This window comes from Zalophus californianus, chromosome 13 (genome assembly GCF_009762305.2).
Source record: "Zalophus californianus isolate mZalCal1 chromosome 13, mZalCal1.pri.v2, whole genome shotgun sequence".
NCBI lineage: Eukaryota > Metazoa > Chordata > Mammalia > Carnivora > Otariidae > Zalophus > Zalophus californianus.
The window spans coordinates 48,417,824-48,436,558 of NC_045607.1; the positions used below are offsets into that span (position 1 = coordinate 48,417,824).

Consider the following 18,735-nt stretch of genomic DNA (forward strand, 5'->3'; position numbering starts at 1 on the left):
GACCCGGTTCAACATGGAAATGATTTTCACTGACGAATAATATCACACTTTCCAGAGTTTTGCCATGTCAAACTGTCACTTCTGCTGTCCTGGTGACATGAATGGATTCAATTTGTCATATGTTCTCAGGAGTATTAAGCAACATCAAGTCAACTCTACAAACACCTGTTCTTTCAGATGACCATACTGATCTACCTATTTAACTATTTATGTATTTTATTATTTATAGGATTTGAATTATTTTTCATTGTATAATATTAGGTGTACCTTCACTTTGTGGTTAATAGAAATATATATGCTTTACATTTATTAAATCTTTTTTGTTCATTAAATGTTTATACAGAAAAATTCTTGTATTTCTTTCTTATTGAAGGAGGAAACAAGTCTAATTACACCCTGATGAAAGAATGGATTATACAACTCACTTACTCATTTCATGATACACATTAGAAGTAAGACCATAGACTTCCTGGGAGTCAGTTTGTATGTTGTTGTCAGGGTAAAAGCAACTTAACAAATCCAATCCCCTGTCTGTACCTTTCAGTTTTGTAGAAAAACCAACCTCCAAACAATAATCATAGTGAAGTAATATCAGTTAAGTTAAAGGGCAGAATGAGAAGAAGGGAAAATATGAAATGTGTAAGCAGAAAAGGAAACACACACGTCACAACATAGAATCAGAAGCACTAGATACCTTCCACATTAGACTGGTAGACATCCAAGTGTGAACATTCTTTATCAAATGGATCCTTGAGTCTGCCATTTACAAGCCATTCCATTCACTTAAAGCCCAGGCAAGGAAGTGGTCCGGACGGAAGAGATGTTGAATGAGAAAAGGACTTAAGAGTGATGCCTCAAGGTCGAGTGGTTAAGGGAGAAAAGAGCCACACTGCAAATAAAGGAGGAATGGCTCTAAGGCGGTAGGGTAAGAGCGAATAGTGGTTAAGAGTCTATTTCAAAGCAGAAAAAGGCTTCAAGGAATTGCATCAGAGCAAAAGGTGCATGGAAAGTGCCCCCAGGCGGGAAGTAGAGGGGTGTGACCCAGGTGCAGGCTGGTTTAACTGGATTAATCACCAAAAACCACACTGGAGGAGGAGGAAGGGTGAGGAACAGAAAGGAAGCTAGTGAGTACAGAGAGGAAATCGTTTTGAGAGATTTACCATTTTTGGGCCAATTAAACTTTGATGAAGAAATGAAAAAATAATGGATATGAATGATGTATTCTAATCTCCTCTAATGTATGAAAAGCAAATATAAAAAAGCAAACAAAAATTAAAACAGGCAAGTGTACAGGAACATTCTGCAAATGAAAACGACCCTGTTGGATTTAAGGGTCATGAGTAGAAAGAATGGAAGAGGACCTGAGGGCCACGGTGCCCCCCACTGGTCCCCCAGGCCACCACAAGCCCTCAGGTGCACTGCCCAGCCCCTCCGAGGGGCTCCCGCTGGTTCCCTGTGGCGGCATCTCCGCTCTGGGCTGTGACCTGCCTCCAGGCCCTGGGCGGCTACACAGGGGGACTTGTTGCTTCTGACACAGAGGAGGAGGGTCTGTCCCTTCCCCTGACTGAGGGACATCTCCTCTGGGACATGGTGGGTGGCCCCCCAGGTCGAGAAGGCCTGGGCCATCTCTGTCCTGCATGAGATGCTCCAGCAGACCTTGACGCTCTGAGTCAAAATCAGGAGAAGGAGACCCATCTCTTCACATTCAAATGAAGAAATTAGGAAAGGGAAATTTAAAAAAAAAAACAAAACTAGAAAGCAGGAAAGAACCTGAAAATGATATTCTTGACCTACAACTTTAAGTCACATGCCCATGTGTTCCATCTTTCTAAGGACTCTTCTTTCTGCTTCAGTCATAGAACGCATTGAATTAAATTACTCAAAATTGTGGTTAAAATGTGTCTGAGAACATGAGGATCTCTAAGGGCATCCTTATGTAGGTGAGACTATACTGAAGATGTTCACGGGTTCATGTATTGCAGGATCCTTGGTTTCCTGTCCAACGCTGAACCACTTGGAACTTTTTCCTGACGTCACAGCAGGAGCAACATCAACAACAACAGCAACAACAGAAACAACCACACAATGCAAGACAATTGAAAACAACAACTCTTCTTAGATCCACTCACAGCTGAGGTCCCAGGGCCAGCCCCAGCGCGGGTAACTAGAGCAAAAGGAGCATGCAGACAATCACACCTTACCAGGAGAACGTATTGGGAGGAACACGAGCTATAACTGAAGCATTGCTTGAGGCTCTGTGTGCTTCCACTCGAGACTTACCAACTCCAGGGCTCCGTACTTACTGGAGCCCACAGGTTTCTGAGTTTGACCTTCAGAATCCCCACCAGGCTCTCCCCGGGAAGGTCAGCGGGAAATCTGCTGGCTTTTCCAGCAGAGGGAGGGGGACAGGAATCCTTCTCAAAGAGTCTGAGGCTACCTCTTCGGAGAAGTAGAGGACAAGGGATTCTGTCACCAGGAGCTTGAAGCAGGGATGTCAAGAAGAGGGGAAAGCTGACTTCCCACTGGTAGATGCATGTGTGAATCTGGAATCTCCAACAAGTCACATCCTGGAGACACTCAATCCCAATTGTTTCTTGCATATTTGGAAATTGAGGCACAGTACTGAAAGTCCTTCTGTCTGAATGAGTGTGGAATGAGAAAATGCCCTAAAGCTTCAGAGCACCTTTAAGTTTTAGGGCTGAGAAAGAGAAGGGGAGCCTGCAAAGGGCACAGAGAGGGGGCAGCCAGTGCAGGTGGGACACAACCAGGGAAGAATCATCTCCAGAAAGTTTGCAAGAAGAGAAGTTTCAGAATTTCCCAAGATGAACCTGAGGTAGTAAGTTATCACATGGGCTAGAGGACTACCCACCGCTTCTAGATTCTGCTTTCGATCTAGTTGTTTGATCCTGAGAAACTCACTTGAGATCTCTGAAGTTCCGTTTTCCCAAACGTACCGTGGGGTGGGAATATTCCTAGAGTTGTTGTAATAACGGACTAGCACCTTTAAATGTATCTAGTATCTTCCACTCAGTGAGAGTTTAACAGATGATGACTATGATTATTTTCATAGACGTCTCTAAGCGAAAGGTGATCTTCTCCTAGCCTTCTCTCTGTAACTGACTGCAAACTGCTGATTCTCTAAAATACCCAACTGGGAGAGGTGGCCCATGAATGGAATGGAATTATAGACACAATGAGATCCTATGTATCCATATACACAGTGCGGACGTACACATAGTCTAGACATTCTGGTAGAGCACATTTCCGCTTCCTCCCTGCTTCCCCAGATCACATCCTTTCACTCCCAAATCACAGGGTTTCCCTCCTCCCCGAATCGCAATGTCTCCCTCTCCCCCACGGTAGAAACCCCCCAGGGAGTTCTGCCCTCCTCCCTCCCTCCTGAGGGGCCTCTCCTGCCCATTCACACAGTTGCTTCCTTCTCCCTTGTGGTTTCCGTCTGGCCATTTCACTTCCTATTACAAGGCCACCAAGGAAGAGCAAAAGTTGTTTGAAATTTCTAGGTTTTTTGAAACTCTCTTTCTTTCTCCTGCTGACTATTTCTGGACCTGAGGGAATGTCCCTGCTGCAGTGATGTAACAGTGGCTATAGCAAAGGGGACACAGGAGCGGAAGGTTGCTGTGCCGTGGCTCGTCACAGTCTTTCCGGGGGGCTGCCAGCGAGTGGGCAAGGTGAGCTAGACAGTGACCAAGTCTGGAGACTGGCCTTGTCTGGTATGTAGAAGTCCGTCCCTGGTGGGTGTGTTTCCTCCAGGGCAAAAAAAGGCTCTTTCCTGGAATGAACTGACTCCTTTAGTGTTCTCAACCAATTTCCCTGGGTTTTTAGGAACTTTTACAAAAATATCTTTTTTTTTTTTGTAAAAAAGAGCAGTTATATTCACAGCCAAAGTGAGAAGACGTTCCTGAGTTTTTTCCCATCCTCCCTGCTTCTTTAGCTCCACAGTCTCTCCCATCACCAGCAGCCCCGCACCAGGCGGAACAGTTGTTACAGTTGCTTCCAACAATGTAGCAAGTAGTTCTTAGGGTTGGGAACAAGTCTTCAATATTCCAAGGTGTGTGGTACAGCAAAGCTCAACCTTGGAGCGAGCGGTCTAACAAAACCTTATCCTCAGTATTTATTGTCTGGCATTGGGTTTTCTTGGGTATGGCACAAGAAGCACGGGCATGGAATTTGTGGAAGATACGGGAAATGTCTGCAAGATAGTACCCAACCTACCAATAACAGGAATAATCTGGGATTGGAGGACTTTCTCTCCATCGTTTCCTGGATCTCAATGTCTTACCTGGAGAGGTGATCTTTGCTTCCTTGTGACCCGCCATCGGCTACGTGGTGGACGTTGCGGGTGTTGGAGCCTTGTTGTGATGCCGGCCTCGGAAATAAATACAAAGAGATTATACTTTATGATTTCATTCTGCAATACTTATTCAACACATCAGTAATTCTATCTAGTGCTAAATAGAAAAAATATTTGAAAATAACTTGATGAGTATGAAGCATCTAGTGCATTAAAAAATTATTTTCTCATTGAGGCCACCTAAATACAGTACACTAAAATCAAATGTCCAATAAATTCTTTAATTTTTCATTGGCTGTTAGCAAATTAGAAAGATTTCTAAATATTTAAGTACATTGATATCATTATTATGTCTTTGTAGAAATTCTTAATTTGCATTATACTTTTATATTTCCACTGAAATAAGTAAAAAATTGGAAGTCGCTAATCAAAGTTAGTTATCCAGTGAAGAATCAAAAGGTATTAAATTGAGCTTTTAGTTTGAAACTTTTAGTCATTCTCCACCCTGAATTAAATAAACACAGTAAAATGGACACTTTCTTTTTTATCTATAAAGAAGGGGTATACATACATAAGGATATAGACTGCAGACCCGTGCTGATGAGTTTTCTTGAAAGGTTCAATTCCATAAACATTCAAAAGACTGTAAAGGGAGGGGGCAATATGAAAAAGAAACGGTTGAGAAACCCATGTTCCAAACCCAAATAGAACGTGCATGATGGAAAGCAAAAAGAGAAGTAGAAAGTAAGGGAAACGTTCAGAAATTGAAAACTCCTCTGTCGCCTACTTAAGCCACACACACAAGGGAAGATGGTCAGAGAACCCAGAGCCACGGTTCCCAGACTTGCCCACCCCAGCCAGGCCAGCAGCATCTGCAGTTTCCCCAATGGCCCTGCCCTTTTCCTTCTTGGTGGCCCTGGGGGTGCTCAGCTGCCACTCCCTCTGCTCTCTGGGATGTGACCTGCCTCCGAACCATGGCCTGTTCGCCTGGAGGGCCTTGACGCTCCTGGGACAAATGAAGAGAATGTCTGCTAGCTCTTGTGACAAGTACGCAAGGGCCTTTGCCTTCCCCCAGGAGGTGCTTGATGGTAAGCGGTTGCAGAAGACTCAAGCCCTCTCTGTCGTCCATGGGATGAACCAGAGGATCTTCCACCTCTTCTGCACAGGGGCCTCATCTGCTGCTTGGAACGAGACCCTCCTAGAGGAGTTCTGCTCGGGACTTTCTGAGCAGCTGACTCACCTGGAAGCCTGTCCCATGCAGGAGGCGGGGGTGACAGAGACTCCCCTCAGGAAGGTGGACTCCATCCTGAGGAACTACTTCCAGAGAATCTCCCTCTATCTGCAAGAGAAGCAATACAGCCCTTGTGCCTGGGAGATTGTCAGAGCAGAAATCATGAACCCTTGTTTTCATCAACGATCTTGCAAGAAAGGTTAAGAAGCAAGAAATGAGACCCGGGTCACCATGGAAATGATTCCTTCTGACGAATAATATCACACTTTCCCTTGTTCTTCCGTGTCAAAGACTGTCATTTCTGCTGTTATGATGACATCAACAGAATCCATTTGTTAAAGGTTTTCAGAAGTATTAAGCGACATGTCAACTCTACAAGCTGTAGTCGCTTACAGCTGACCATGCTCATATCTATTTATCTATTTAAATATTTATTTATGTAAATATTTATAAGATTTCTATTCATATATTATTATGTGCACCTGTTTGTGTCAGCTATAAAATAAAATGTTCTTGATATTTAATCAGTTTATCATTTTTTTTTATCCAACTTTCACTATGGGAAGCGTTCAAAGAGTACCACCACGGCTAATTGCAGCTTGGCTGAAAAATGGTCGGCAGATCGGCTCCTGGGCGGCTCAGTTGGTTGAGTGACTGCCTTTGGCTCAGGTCATGACCCGGGAGTCCCAGGATCGAGTGCCGAGTCAGGATCCCTGTCCTGCGGGGAGTCTGCTACTCCCTCTAACCCACCCTTGTCTCATGCTCTCTCTCTCAAGTAAATAAATAAAATGTCTAAAAAGAAAATGGTCAGCAGAATGCATTTATCCATCAGATCACGAACATCTGCAGCAACCACTGACTTCCTCTAAGACAAGTTGTACGTTGCCCTTAGGCTGTAGGACATGACAAAGAAAGCTCCTGTTGTCTACATCTTGGTTGTTGTTGCGACTGGAATCTGAGAACAATCCTCAGACTTAGTGTTATAACGAAGAAGGGAAGGAAGTGAATTCTCTCACCTGATGCTGGAATGGAGAAGGTCAGGAAGTACACATAAAAGCTGGGGACCCTTCGACAGGGGCCTGGTAGACATGCAGGCACAAATGTCCAGTGTCAGGGGAGAGGTGATCTTGCGTTTGACAAGAAATGCCATGGCTGAGGTCCATATCTAGCAGGGAAGGCCAGCAACAGAGGTGTTCATGCGGGCAGACTGTGTAGTGTGAGAAACACACATGAACTTGATTCTGAGGCTCTCCAACGAGTAAAGGGAGGGGAGAGAAGAGCCACAAAGGAGACAGTGGACTCATGGTCGGACAGTACATGGATAATAAGAGAGGATGCCGATGAGTATATTTAAGGACAGGACAGAGATGTGCTTCGAAGACCATCAGTGGATTCCTGGAAGATGTGGATTGAAACTGCCTGGCGTGTCAGGAAACTAGATGCCTTTGCGGACCTCATGAGAGTCGGTTGTGGGGAATCATAAGCAGAGACCACTCTGGAGCCGATGGGAGCATAAATAAGAGAAGTCAGTGCGTCTGAAGTGGAGGAGAATATAGCATGGGATCTGGGAATAATGGGGTTCGTTTTTCTGTGCCTAGTTTGCCCTTTTATGCCGTATGTTTCTTCCGGAATGATTTCATGGGATTGATGTTTTGGCAAACCTTCTTAATGGGTTGAATACTGTATTATTTGGAATCATGACTTCATTACTGACAATGGTCTGTCCTGTCTTGGTTCTTACTACCTTGTATATCAGAGAGCTGCTCAGCTTCAATAATTCACTAGGCAGGAATAGATAACTCCTTAAATCCTTCATCAAATTGTCTATTACTACTGATGAAAGAATGTTTTTTTTTTTTTGGAATGACTGGTTTTATTAATTAGGTTCCTTAGGTCCTCATTGTGACCCTGTGACTACAGTAGCATTTTACCCCATTTCTTTTCCTCCAGTGTTTGATAGGTTTAACAATTATAACAGAATACTGTGAAGATTAACTGAACTCATGCCCGTAAAGGCACCCAGCATGCATTCTCCATAAAGGGACGACTTAAATATGGTACATACCGTCTTGTTTTAATTCTGACGACTGCTACTTATGAGAATATTGTTTGTGTCTTTCTGCAGAATTCTCGGGAACAGTATGGCCTTCCAAAGGTGGCAGCCCCCAAAACCGGACTTGTCTAGTGAAATCTACAGAAGGCCGACCAGTTCATTCCCCATTGCAAAGAAGGGTTTTGTTTATATTCAGTGATGAAACGGTGGCTTGTGTGAATATGTGAGAGTTGAGAATAAGTCTCTAGGTGGAAGTGGAGAAGAACATGCTATTTCTTTAACCTTCTGGCACCCGTCCCTGCCCTCCCCCTCCGCATTCTAGGACACGTTGCCCTCCTAACGGTTTCCTTCCTCTGTAAGGCAGAAGTCCGGACGGTACCCCTGGCACCCCTGGCACTCATCTCTTGACCTCTCAGCCTGTTCACGCAACAGCTTTCCGTTCGTTTGTGTCTCAGCTTAAAGGTTTCTCTAAAGGGCAGCACATCGCGAGTAGAACGCAAAACTAAAATGAAATCTCTAGGTTTGGCAGGACCAACGGCAAGAGAGGCTTTGTTCTGATTTCCATCCAATGTGATGTAATAGCAGCTGTGGCGAAAAGGAAACAGAAAGCAGGATCAGGTGGAAGGGTGGGCTAATGAAGCTCCTCTCCGGGAGGACTGCCCCCTGGTGGCCACGTGCGACCAGGGCGACGACCAAGATGGAGGCCAGGCTTGGGATCTCTGCACAAATGGGACCTGTCATAAAACTGTGTCCTGACTCTGCCTATGACAAAGAGTAAGTCTTGTCCTGAAAATCCCTATAGCCACCTTCAGTTTCGATCCCAGGATTATGGATTATGAAATACTGGACAGTGTTGGAGAACCAATTGGCAGGGCCAGGGGCAAGGGCGAGGGGAGTGAGCACCACCACCAGCTTTCCATCCGCAGCTGCTTCTGGTCAACCTGCCAGGGCATGTGGAGGAGGCAGGCCTCGGGGCCAGGAGCCCACTGATGGGCTGCGAGAGACCACCATGCAGTTTACCTGCCACAAGCAGGCAAGGTCTGGCAGCTTCAGGACAAAGGTACGTGCGCGGCCTCCCTCCACCCCTGCCTGCCGGCTGACTCGCGCGCTGCGGAGCTGTAGGTCCCCCACACATCCAGGCCGGCACAGAAACACACTAAACACAGGGAACCCTGCCCACGCATCTACCCCCAAGAAATCCAGGAGCTCAGCCATGCCTGTGCTTGAGGTCTCCTATGTTGTGATTCAAGTAGGCGCAGGATGCTCCTTTGCTCTAAAAACCACAGCTGTACGTCTGGAAACATGAAGGTGCGGGAGGTCAGCAGCAACTTGGGAACCTGGACGGAGAAGAGAAATGTGGATGTGTCCACTGGATCAGCGACCCGTCCTCAGGAGGTGCAACAGTAGGAATGGGCAGCATTGAGTCAACTGTGTCTCCATATCGTTCCCGAGACCGAGATGATTCAAGGAGACCCTGCGAGCAGGGCGTTCTCCTACGCAAGACGTGGCCCACAGCAGTGTCCCCAGCACGGGAGACACTGACACGACAGCAGCCTGCAGGGTATTGCAAGGAGGACGGTTACTCCAGGACCAGCTGCAAGTTCTCTTTCCTTGGCAGAAAAGTCTCCTGCCTTATGAGTTTTTAAAAGGGAGTCTGTCAACTCTTCTGAGAACTTCGAGACCATCAGTTCAGTTGACTCACACCACACCCCCCGTTGTCATCTACCACCAGAGCACTTTACGTTTGACATGGAATCTGGAATCCTTGATCCTTCACCCTCCCCTCCTGACTAATTTCATGCCACAGCCTCTCCTGCTTCTTCCATCCTCTCTCCATGTCTATCCTTCACCGCTTTTAACAGGTGCTTCCAGTCAAGACAGTACCTCTCAACTGCTCGTGTTCAACCTTGCATCTTTGGTAGCTTCAGAATAATTCATCCCTCCGGGTTTCTATTTCTCTCCAAACAGCTGTATAAAGAAGTGGAATCCAAATGGGGGAATTGAGAGGATTGAGTTAATGATTTCAAGGATCTCAGAAGAGTTAGCCCGCAATCAGCTTTGGGTGTTAGCGTCATAAAACATCATCATCCTTATTCTTATCCAGATGAAGAGCAGAATCATTTAGGATCATCCAGTTCCCTTTGTCTTAATGCTGGATTTCCCAAGGCAATCTTTTCCTTGCCTGAGTGGATTGATCAACTAGGTAGAGCGCTCAGGCAGGGCGAGTATCCTCTCTCCTTCCTCAGAGGGTGAGCCGCTGGGGTTCTGGTCGCCATTCTCTTGTGAGCTGGTTGGTGGGACTCTTCTCATCTCTCCTCAGAGCTGAGCATATGTGGATTGAATGACAGAAAAATCAGTTGGCTGGTCTTGGAAAGCTGAGGGCCGCCCGGGACCCAGGACTTGGTCTTGTGTGAGCCTGGCCGAGGCAGCCACTGCCTTGACGTGGGGTAATTCCGTACAGCCTTCATTCTCCCCCTCTGCCAGAGCTGCTGGTCCCCAGTGTTGCTGCGTTGAATTTTGCTGACGTACCCTTTGCCATTTTTCTCAGCAGAGGCCAGTCTTTCACTTTTGTGACATTCAGATGGAACATTTGTCTCCCACCCCCGCCCGCCCCATACACCACTGTCATGTTTTGCTTTCTAGGAAAGTTGAAATGAGAAACAGGAAACTAATGTCTTGAAAATGACAGAGAAACCCAGGGCAGCCCCTTGATCTTTCTTTTCCTTCCCTTTCTATGATCCTCACGATGATGCAGAACATAATGCGGGAGCAGCAAGTCGGAGTGTGTCCAGGAACGCACTGTGGTAAAATGAAGATATTCAAATTCTTTTTGTTGTTGTTATCTTAAACTGAAAATGCAATATCATGAATCAGGAAAGGCAAGAAGGCTGTTTCTCCCTGACATCATAGCCTGGGCCTCACCCCCTCTGCATTCTGAGCACCAGAAACGACCAGACAAAGATGCCTAATAGAAAGATGCAGACTGAATGAACTACTGAAAGTCATTACTTTCTGTGCTGGAAGTTTCTCCTGGGAGACACAATCCGTGAATGCCCCGTGCCCAGTCCAGAAATTTTAAGCCAAAGAGGTGTACCATAGTTTAAGTAAAATTAGAACACTAGGGGAGCCTGAGTGGCTCAGTCCGTTGAGGATCTGATTCTGACTCTCACCTCAGGTCTTGATCTCACACTGTGAGTTCAAGCCCCAGGTCGGGTTCCACCCTGTGGCTGGAGCCTAGTTAAAAAAAGCTTTCAAAATTGAAAAATAAGAATTGCGGTGGCAAAATAAATGTATTCCCTTACTCAAGGTAAAATGATTACAGTGGGGTCTTTCCTCTCCTTGGAGAAAACAAAAGCTCACCCTTAGCATCTGAGGGCTGTTGACATTTTGACACCCGGTCAGGAGAGGAGGAGGTCAGCACCGAGAGATAAGGTCCCCAGCACAAACACTCCAGGGGCAGGGGCAAGGATCTAGGGCCAGTCATTGGTTTGCTGACAAGGAAACGGGCCCCTGCACAGCAGGGGCGTCTAGAGTCCTCAGGACATGCTCAGCCTGCCCTCAGGGAGTGAGTCCAGGAGAGCTTGGGTGGAAGCCACTCAGTCGCTCCAGAGGACAAATGTTAGTAGAGGTGAGAACTACCTTGTCAGGGAGGTGTGGCTGGGAAAATCCATTTATCAGCAATTAGAACCTTCACACCTCCGCATCCAGACAAGAACCAGGCTTCCTGCTGGGGGACACTGGCACAGCCTTGGAGCGGTCTAACAAAACCTTAGTATTTACTGTCTCGCATTGGATTTTCCTGGCTATAACGCAAGAAAGGATGACATAGAATACTTGGACGATACCCAAAGGTCTGCAAGATCAGTGCGACAAACCTAGGAATCAGAGGAATAACTTACGACTGAAGGAGTCTGTCGCCATCATTTCCTAGATCTCAAAGTCTGACGTGGAGAGGCGACCTGTGCTTACTTGCTGAGCTGCCATCGGATGTCGTGTGGATGTTGCTTGTCTGAGCCTTGATGTGACGCAGGCTTTGACGATAAAATGCAAACGGGTTATATTTTACGATTTAGTTATACAACACTTATTCAACACATCAGTAATTACCTAGTGCTACACAGAAAACATATTTTGACAATGCCTTCAAGAGTATCTAGTAGCAGGTGAAGATACAGATGATTGTGTCATATGAGGCAACATTAAAATTCAGGACACTAAAAAGAGATGTTAATAATAATTTAACCTTTCACTTGCTTTAGCAATTTGGAATGAGTTTACCTGTTTCAGTACACCAAAATCTTTATGTCTTTTCAGAAACTGTTAATTTGCATATGTACTTTATGTATTACAATTTATTTCTGTAAGTAAATTACAGTCACTCGTCCAATTTACTTCTATACTTAAGCATCAATAATGTTAAAATTTAACTTTTCAGCTTAACATTTTTAGTCATTCTTGAACCCTGACGTGGATAAACTTTATACTTTCTTTTTTACCTATAAAGCACACATATGAACACAATCTGTAACTAGATATACTGTGCATCCATGCTATGAAGTTTTCATGGAATGTCGAATTAAACACATCAACGAAGACTCTAGAGGCAAGAGATAATATTGGAAAAACTAATAAACTGTTGGGAATCCGATGCTGTAAATCCAAAGAGAAAGTGCAGAAAGGAAAGCAAAAAGAGAAGTAGAAAGTAAGGGAAACGTTCAGAAATTGAAAACTCCTCTGTCCCTACTTAAGCCACACATACAAGGGAAGATGGTCAGAGAACCCAGAGCCACGGTTCCCAGACTTGCCCACCCCAGCCAGGCCAGCAGCATCTCGCAGGTTCCCCAATGGCCCTGCCCTTTTCCTTCTTGGTGGCCCTGGGGGTGCTCAGCTGCCACTCCCTCTGCTCTCTGGGATGTGACCTGCCTCCGAACCATGGCCTGTTCGCCTGGAGGGCCTTGACGCTCCTGGGACAAATGAGGAGAATGTCTGCTAGCTCTTGTGACAAGTACGCAAGGGCCTTTGCCTTCCCGCAGGAGGTGCTTGATGGCAAGCAGTTGCAGAAGGCTCAAGCCCTCTCTGTCGTCCATGGGATGAACCAGAGGATCTTCCACCTCTTCTGCACAGGGGCCTCATCTGCTGCTTGGAACGAGACCCTCCTAGAGGAGTTCTGCTCGGGACTTTCTGAGCAGCTGACTCACCTGGAAGCCTGTCCCATGCAGGAGGCGGGGGTGGCAGAGACTCCCCTCAGGAAGGTGGACTCCATCCTGAGGAACTACTTCCAGAGAATCTCCCTCTCTCTGGAAGAGAAGCAAAACGGCCCTTGTGCCTGGGAGATTCTCAGAGCAGAAATCATTAAACCCTTGTATTCATCAACCACCTTGCAAAAAAGATTAAGGAGCAAGTAGTGAGACGCGGTGCAACATGGAAATGATTCCCTCTGACTGATAATATCATGTTCTCCCCAGTTCTGCCATGTGAAACTGTCACTTTTGCCGTCCTGGTGACACAAACAGAATCAATTTGTCATATTATCTCAGGAGTATTAAGCAACATCAAGTCAACTCTACAAACATCCATTGCTTTCAGATGACCATGCAGATCTACCTGTTGAACTATATATGTATTTCAATATTTATAAGATTTAAATTATTTTTTATTGTATAATTAGGTGTACATTCACTTTGTGGCTAAAAGAAGTATATGTGCTTTACATTTATTAAAATTTTTATTTTTTGTTCATTAAATGTTTCTGTAGAAATCTGTTGTACTTGTTTCTTATTGAAGAGGAAACAAGTCTAATTAGAACCTGATGAAAGAATGCATAGTATAACTCGGTGACACATTATTTCGTGTTTCACAATTGAAGTAATACCCTAGACTTCCTTGAAGCCAGTTTGTATGTTGTCATCAGGATAAAGGCGGACATAACAAATCAATGCCCTGTCTGTATCTTGAGTTTTGTAGAGAAACCAACCTCCAAACGATAATCATAGGGAAGTAATATCAGTTAAGTTAAAGGGTAGAATGAGAAGAAGGGAAAATATGAATTCTAGAGGCAGAGGAGGAAACACACATGTCAGGACATAGAATCAGAAGCACTAGATACCTTCCACATTAGACTGGTAGACATCCAAGTGTGAACATTCTTTATCAAATGGATCCTTGAGTCTGCCATTTACAAGCCATTCCATTCACTTAAAGCCCAGGCAAGGAAGTGGTCCGGACGGAAGAGATGTTGAATGAGAAAAGGACTTAAAAGCGATGCCTCAAGGTCGAGTGGTTAAGGGAGAAAAGAGCCACACTGCAAATAAAGGAGGAGTGGCTCTAAGGCGGTAGGCTAAGAGCGAATAGTGGTTAAGAGTCTATTTCAAAGCAGAAAAAGGCTTCAAGGAATTGCATCAGAGCAAAAGGTGCATGGAAAGTGCCCCCAGGCGGGAAGTAGAGGGGTGTGTCCCAGGTGCAGGCTGGTTTAACTGGATTAATCACCAAAAACCACACTGGAGGAGGAGGAAGGGTGAGGAACAGAAAGGAAGCTAGTGAGTACAGAGAGGAAATCGTTTTGAGAGATTTACCTTTTTTGGGCCAATTAAACTTTGATGAAGAAATGAAAAAATAATGGATATGAATGATGTATTCTAATCTCCTCTAATGTATGAAAAGGAAATATAAAAAAGCAAACAAAAATTAAAACAGGCAAGTGTACAGGAACATTCTGCAAATGAAAATGACCCTGTTGTATTTAAGGGTCATGAGTAGAAAGAATGGGAGAGGACCTGAGGGCCACGGTGCCCCCCACTGGTCCCCCAGGCCACCACAAGCCCTCAGGTGCAGTGCCCAGCCCCTCCACGGGACTCCCACTGGTTCCCTGTGGTGGCATCTCAGCTCTGGGCTGTGACCTGCCTCCAGGCCCTGGGCGGCTACACAGGGGGACTTGTTGCTTCTGACACAGAGGAGGAGGGTCTGTCCCTTCCCCTGACTGAGGGACATCTCCTCTAGGATATGGTGGGTGGCCACCAGGTCCAGGAGGCCTGGGCCATCTCTGTCCTGCATGAGATGCTCCAGCAGACCTTCACGCTCTGAGTCAAAATCAGGAGACCCGTCTCTTCATATTCAAATGAAGAAATAAGGAAAGGGAAATTAAAAAAAAAAACAAGAAAGCAGGAAAGGAACCTGAAAATGATATTCTCGACCTACAACATTAAGTCACATGCCCATGTGTTCAATCTTTCTAAGGACTCTTCTTTCTGCTTCAGTCATAGAACGCATTGAGTTAAATTACTCAAAATTGTGGTTAAAATGTGTCTGTGAACATGAGGATCTCTAAGGGCATCCTTCTGTAGGTGAGAGCTATACTGAAATTGTTCACAGGTTCATGTATTGCAGGATCCTTGGTTTCCTGTCCAACACTGAACCACTTGGAAATTTTTCCTGACCTCACAGCAGGAGCAATAACAGCGACAACAACAGAAACAACCACAAAATACAAGACAATTGAAAACAGCAACTCTTCTTAGATCCACTCATATCTGAGGTCCCAGGGCCAGCCCCAGTGCAGGTAACCAGAGAAAAAGGAGTAGGCAGACAATCACACCTTACCAGGAGCAAGTATTGGGAGGAACACGAGCTGTAACTGAAGCATTGCTTGAGGCTCTGTGTGCTTCCACTCGAGACTTACCAACTCCAGGGATCCGTACTTACTGCAGTCCACAGGTTTGTGAGTTTTACCTTCAGAATCCCCACTAGGCTCCCCCTGTGAAAGTCAGCGGAAAATCTGCTGGCTTTTCCAGCAGAGGGAGGGGGACAGGAATCCTTCTCAAAGAGTCTGAGGCTACCTCTTCGGAGAAGTAGAGGACAAGGGATTCTGTCACCAGGAGCTTGAAGGAGGGATGTCAAGAAGAGGCGAAAGCCGGTAGATGCAATGGTGAATCTGGAATTCTCAACAATTCATATCCTGGAGACATTCAGTCCCAACTTTTGGTGCATGTTGTGAAATCGAGGCACGGTTTGAAAGTCCTTCTGTCTGAGTTGAGTTTGGAATGAGAAAATGCCCTAAAGCTTCGGAGAACCTTTAACTTTTAAGGCTGAGAAAGAGAAGGGGAGCCTGCAAAGGGCATAGAGAGGGGGCAGCCAGTGCAGGTGGGACACAACCAGGGAAGAATGATCTCCAGAAAGTTTGCAAGAAGAGAAGTTTCAGAATTTCCCAAGATGAACCTGAGGTAGTAAGTTATCACATGGGCTAGAGGACTACCCACCGCTTCTAGATTCTGCTTTCGATCTAGTTGTTTGATCCTGAGAAACTCACTTGAGATCTCTGAAGTTCCGTTTTCCCAAACGTAACATGGGGTGGAAATATTCCTAGAGTTGTTGTAATAACGGACTAGCACCTTAAAATGTATCTAGTATCTTCCACTCAGTGAGAGTTTAACAGATGATGACTATGATTATTTTCATAGACGTCTCTAAGCGAAAGGTGATCTTCTCCTAGCTTTCTCTCTGTAACTGACTGCAAACTGCTGATTCTCTAAAATACCCAATTGGGAGAGGTGGCCCATGAATGGAATGGAATTATAGACACAATGAGATCCTATGTATCCATATACACAGTGCGGACGTATACATAGTCTAGACATTCTGGTAGAGCACATTTCCGCTTCCTCCCTGCTTCCCCAGATCACATCCTTTCACTCCCAAATCACAGGGTTTCCCTCCTCCCCGAATCGCAGTGTCTCCCTCTCCCCCATGGTAGAAACCCCCCAGTGAGCTCTGCCCTCCTCCCTCCCTCCTCAGGAGCCTCTCCTGCCCATTCACACAGTTGCTTCCTTCTCCCTTGTGGTTTCCGTCTGGCCATTTCACTTCCTATTACAAGGCCACCAAGGAAGAGCAAATGTTGTTTGAAATTTCTAGGTTTTTTTGAAACTCTCTTCCTTTCTCCTGCTGACTATTTCTGGACCTGAGGGAATGTCCCTTCTGCAGTGATGTAACAGTGGCTATAGCAAAGGGGAGACAGGAGCGGAAGGTTGCTGTGCTGTGGCCCGTCACAGTCTTTCCGGGGGGCTGCCAATGAGTGGCCAAGGTGAGCTAGACAGTGACCAAGTCTGGAGACTGGGCTTGTCTTGTATATAGAAGTCCGTCCCTGGTGGGAGAGTTTCCCCTCAGGGCAAAAAAAGTCTCTTTCCTCGAATGAACTGACTCTGCTAGTGGAATAAGCCAACTTCCGTGGCTTGTATGTACTTTTAGAAAAATACACTTTTTTAAAAAGAGCAGTTATATTCACAGCCAAAGTGAGCAGTAGGTCCTGAGTTTTTTCCCATCCTCCCTGCTTCTTTAGCTGCACAGTCTCTCCCATCACCAGCAGCCCCGCACCAGAGGGAACAGTTGTTAAAATTGCTTCCAACAATGTCCCAAGTAGCTCTTAGTGTTGGGAACAAGTCTTCAATATTCCAAGGTGTGTGGTACAGCAAAGTTCAACCTTGGAGCGAGCGGTCTAACAAAACCTTATCCTCAGTATTTATTGTCTGGCATTGGGTTTTCTTGAGTGTCACACAAGAAGCACGGATATGGAATTTGTGGAAGATACGGGAAATGTCTGCAAGATAGTGCCCCACCTAGGAATAACAGGAATAATCTGGGATTGGAGGACTTTCTCTCCATCGTTTCCTGGATCTCAATGTCTTACCTGGAGAGGTGATCTTTGCTTCCTTGTGAGCTGCCATCGGCTACCTGGTGGACATTGCGGGTGTCTGAGCCTTGTTGTGATGCAGGCTTTGGAAATAAATACAAATAGATTATACTTTATGTTTTAATTGTTCAAAACTTATTCAACACATCAGTAATTCTATCTAGTGCTAAATAGAAAAAAAATTTTGAGAATGACTTGATGAGTATGAAGCAGCAAGTGAGTTTAAAAATTATTTTCTCTTTTGGCCGCATTAAAATACAGTACACTAAAAACAAATGTCTGATAAATAATTTAACTTTTAATTGCCTGTTAGCAATTTGGAATGATTCTAAATATTTAAGTACATTGATATCATTATTATGTCTTTTTAGAAATTCTTAATATGCATTGTACATTTATATTTCCATTGAAATAAGTAAGAAATTAGAAGTCGTAAATCAAATTTCGTTACCCAGTGAAGAATCAATAGGTTTAAAATTGAGCTTTCAGTTTGAAATTTTTAGTAATTCTTCACCCTGAATTAAATAAACAGAGTAAAATAGACACTTTCTTTTTTATCTATAAAGAAGGGCTATACATACATAACCATATAGACTGCAGATCTGTGCTGGTGAGTTTTCTTGGAAGGTTCAATAACATAAACATTCAAAAGACTGTGAAGGGAGGGGGCAATAAGAAAAAGAAACGGTTGAGAAACCCATGCTCCAAACCCAAGTAGAAAGTGCATCATGGAAAGCAAAAAGAGAAGTGGAAAGTAAGGGAAACGTTCAGAAATTGAAAACTCGCATGTCTCTTATTTAAGCCACACACACAAGGGAAGATGGTCAGAGAACCCAGAGCCACGGTTCCCAGACTTGCCCACCCCAGCCAGGCCAGCAGCAACTGCAGGTTCCTCAATGGCCCTGCCCTTTTCCTTCTTGGTGGCCCTGGGGGTGCTCAGCTGCCACTCCCTCTGCTCTCTGGGATGTGACCTGCCTCCAAACCATGGCCTGTTCGCCTGGAGGGCCTTGACGCTCCTGGGACAAATGAAGAGAATGTCTGCTAGCTCTTGTGACAAGTACGCAAGTGCCTTTGCCTTCCGCCAGGAGGTGCTTGATGGCAAGCAGTTGCAGAAGGCTCAAGCCCTCTCTGTCGTCCATGGGATGAACCAGAGGATCTTCCACCTCTTCTGCACAGGGGCCTCATCTGCTGCTTGGAACGAGACCCTCCTAGAGGAGTTCTGCTCGGGACTTTCTGAGCAGCTGACTCACCTGGAAGCCTGTCCCATGCAGGAGGCGGGGGTGGCAGAGACTCCTCTCAGGAAGGTGGACTCCATCCTGAGGAACTACTTCCAGAGGATCTCCCTCTATCTGCAAGAGAAGCAATACAGCCCTTGTGCCTGGGAGATTGTCAGAGCAGAAATCATGAAACCCTTGTTTGCATCAACGATCTTGCAAGAAAGATTAAGGAGCAAGAAATGA

The 18,735-nt window shown here is 45.4% G+C and overlaps 2 protein-coding genes and 1 pseudogene across 2 annotated transcripts; all 3 read left to right on the top strand.

The window, feature by feature from the left end:
- Nucleotides 1-5,162: 5,162 nt before the first annotated feature.
- Nucleotides 5,163-5,761, top strand: LOC113912225 (interferon alpha-1/2-like). Its single transcript, XM_035723657.1, is given in 2 exon segments — nucleotides 5,163-5,709; nucleotides 5,712-5,761. Coding segments are annotated over 2 exon segments (561 nt in total). The 5' UTR covers nucleotides 5,163-5,198.
- A 6,602-nt stretch (nucleotides 5,762-12,363) lies between these two features.
- Nucleotides 12,364-13,001, top strand: LOC113934704 (annotated as a pseudogene).
- Nucleotides 13,002-18,095: 5,094 nt separating this feature from the next.
- LOC113934667 (interferon alpha-1/2-like) lies at nucleotides 18,096-18,735 on the top strand. Its single transcript, XM_035723646.1, is given in 2 exon segments — nucleotides 18,096-18,143; nucleotides 18,145-18,735. Coding segments are annotated over 2 exon segments (639 nt in total).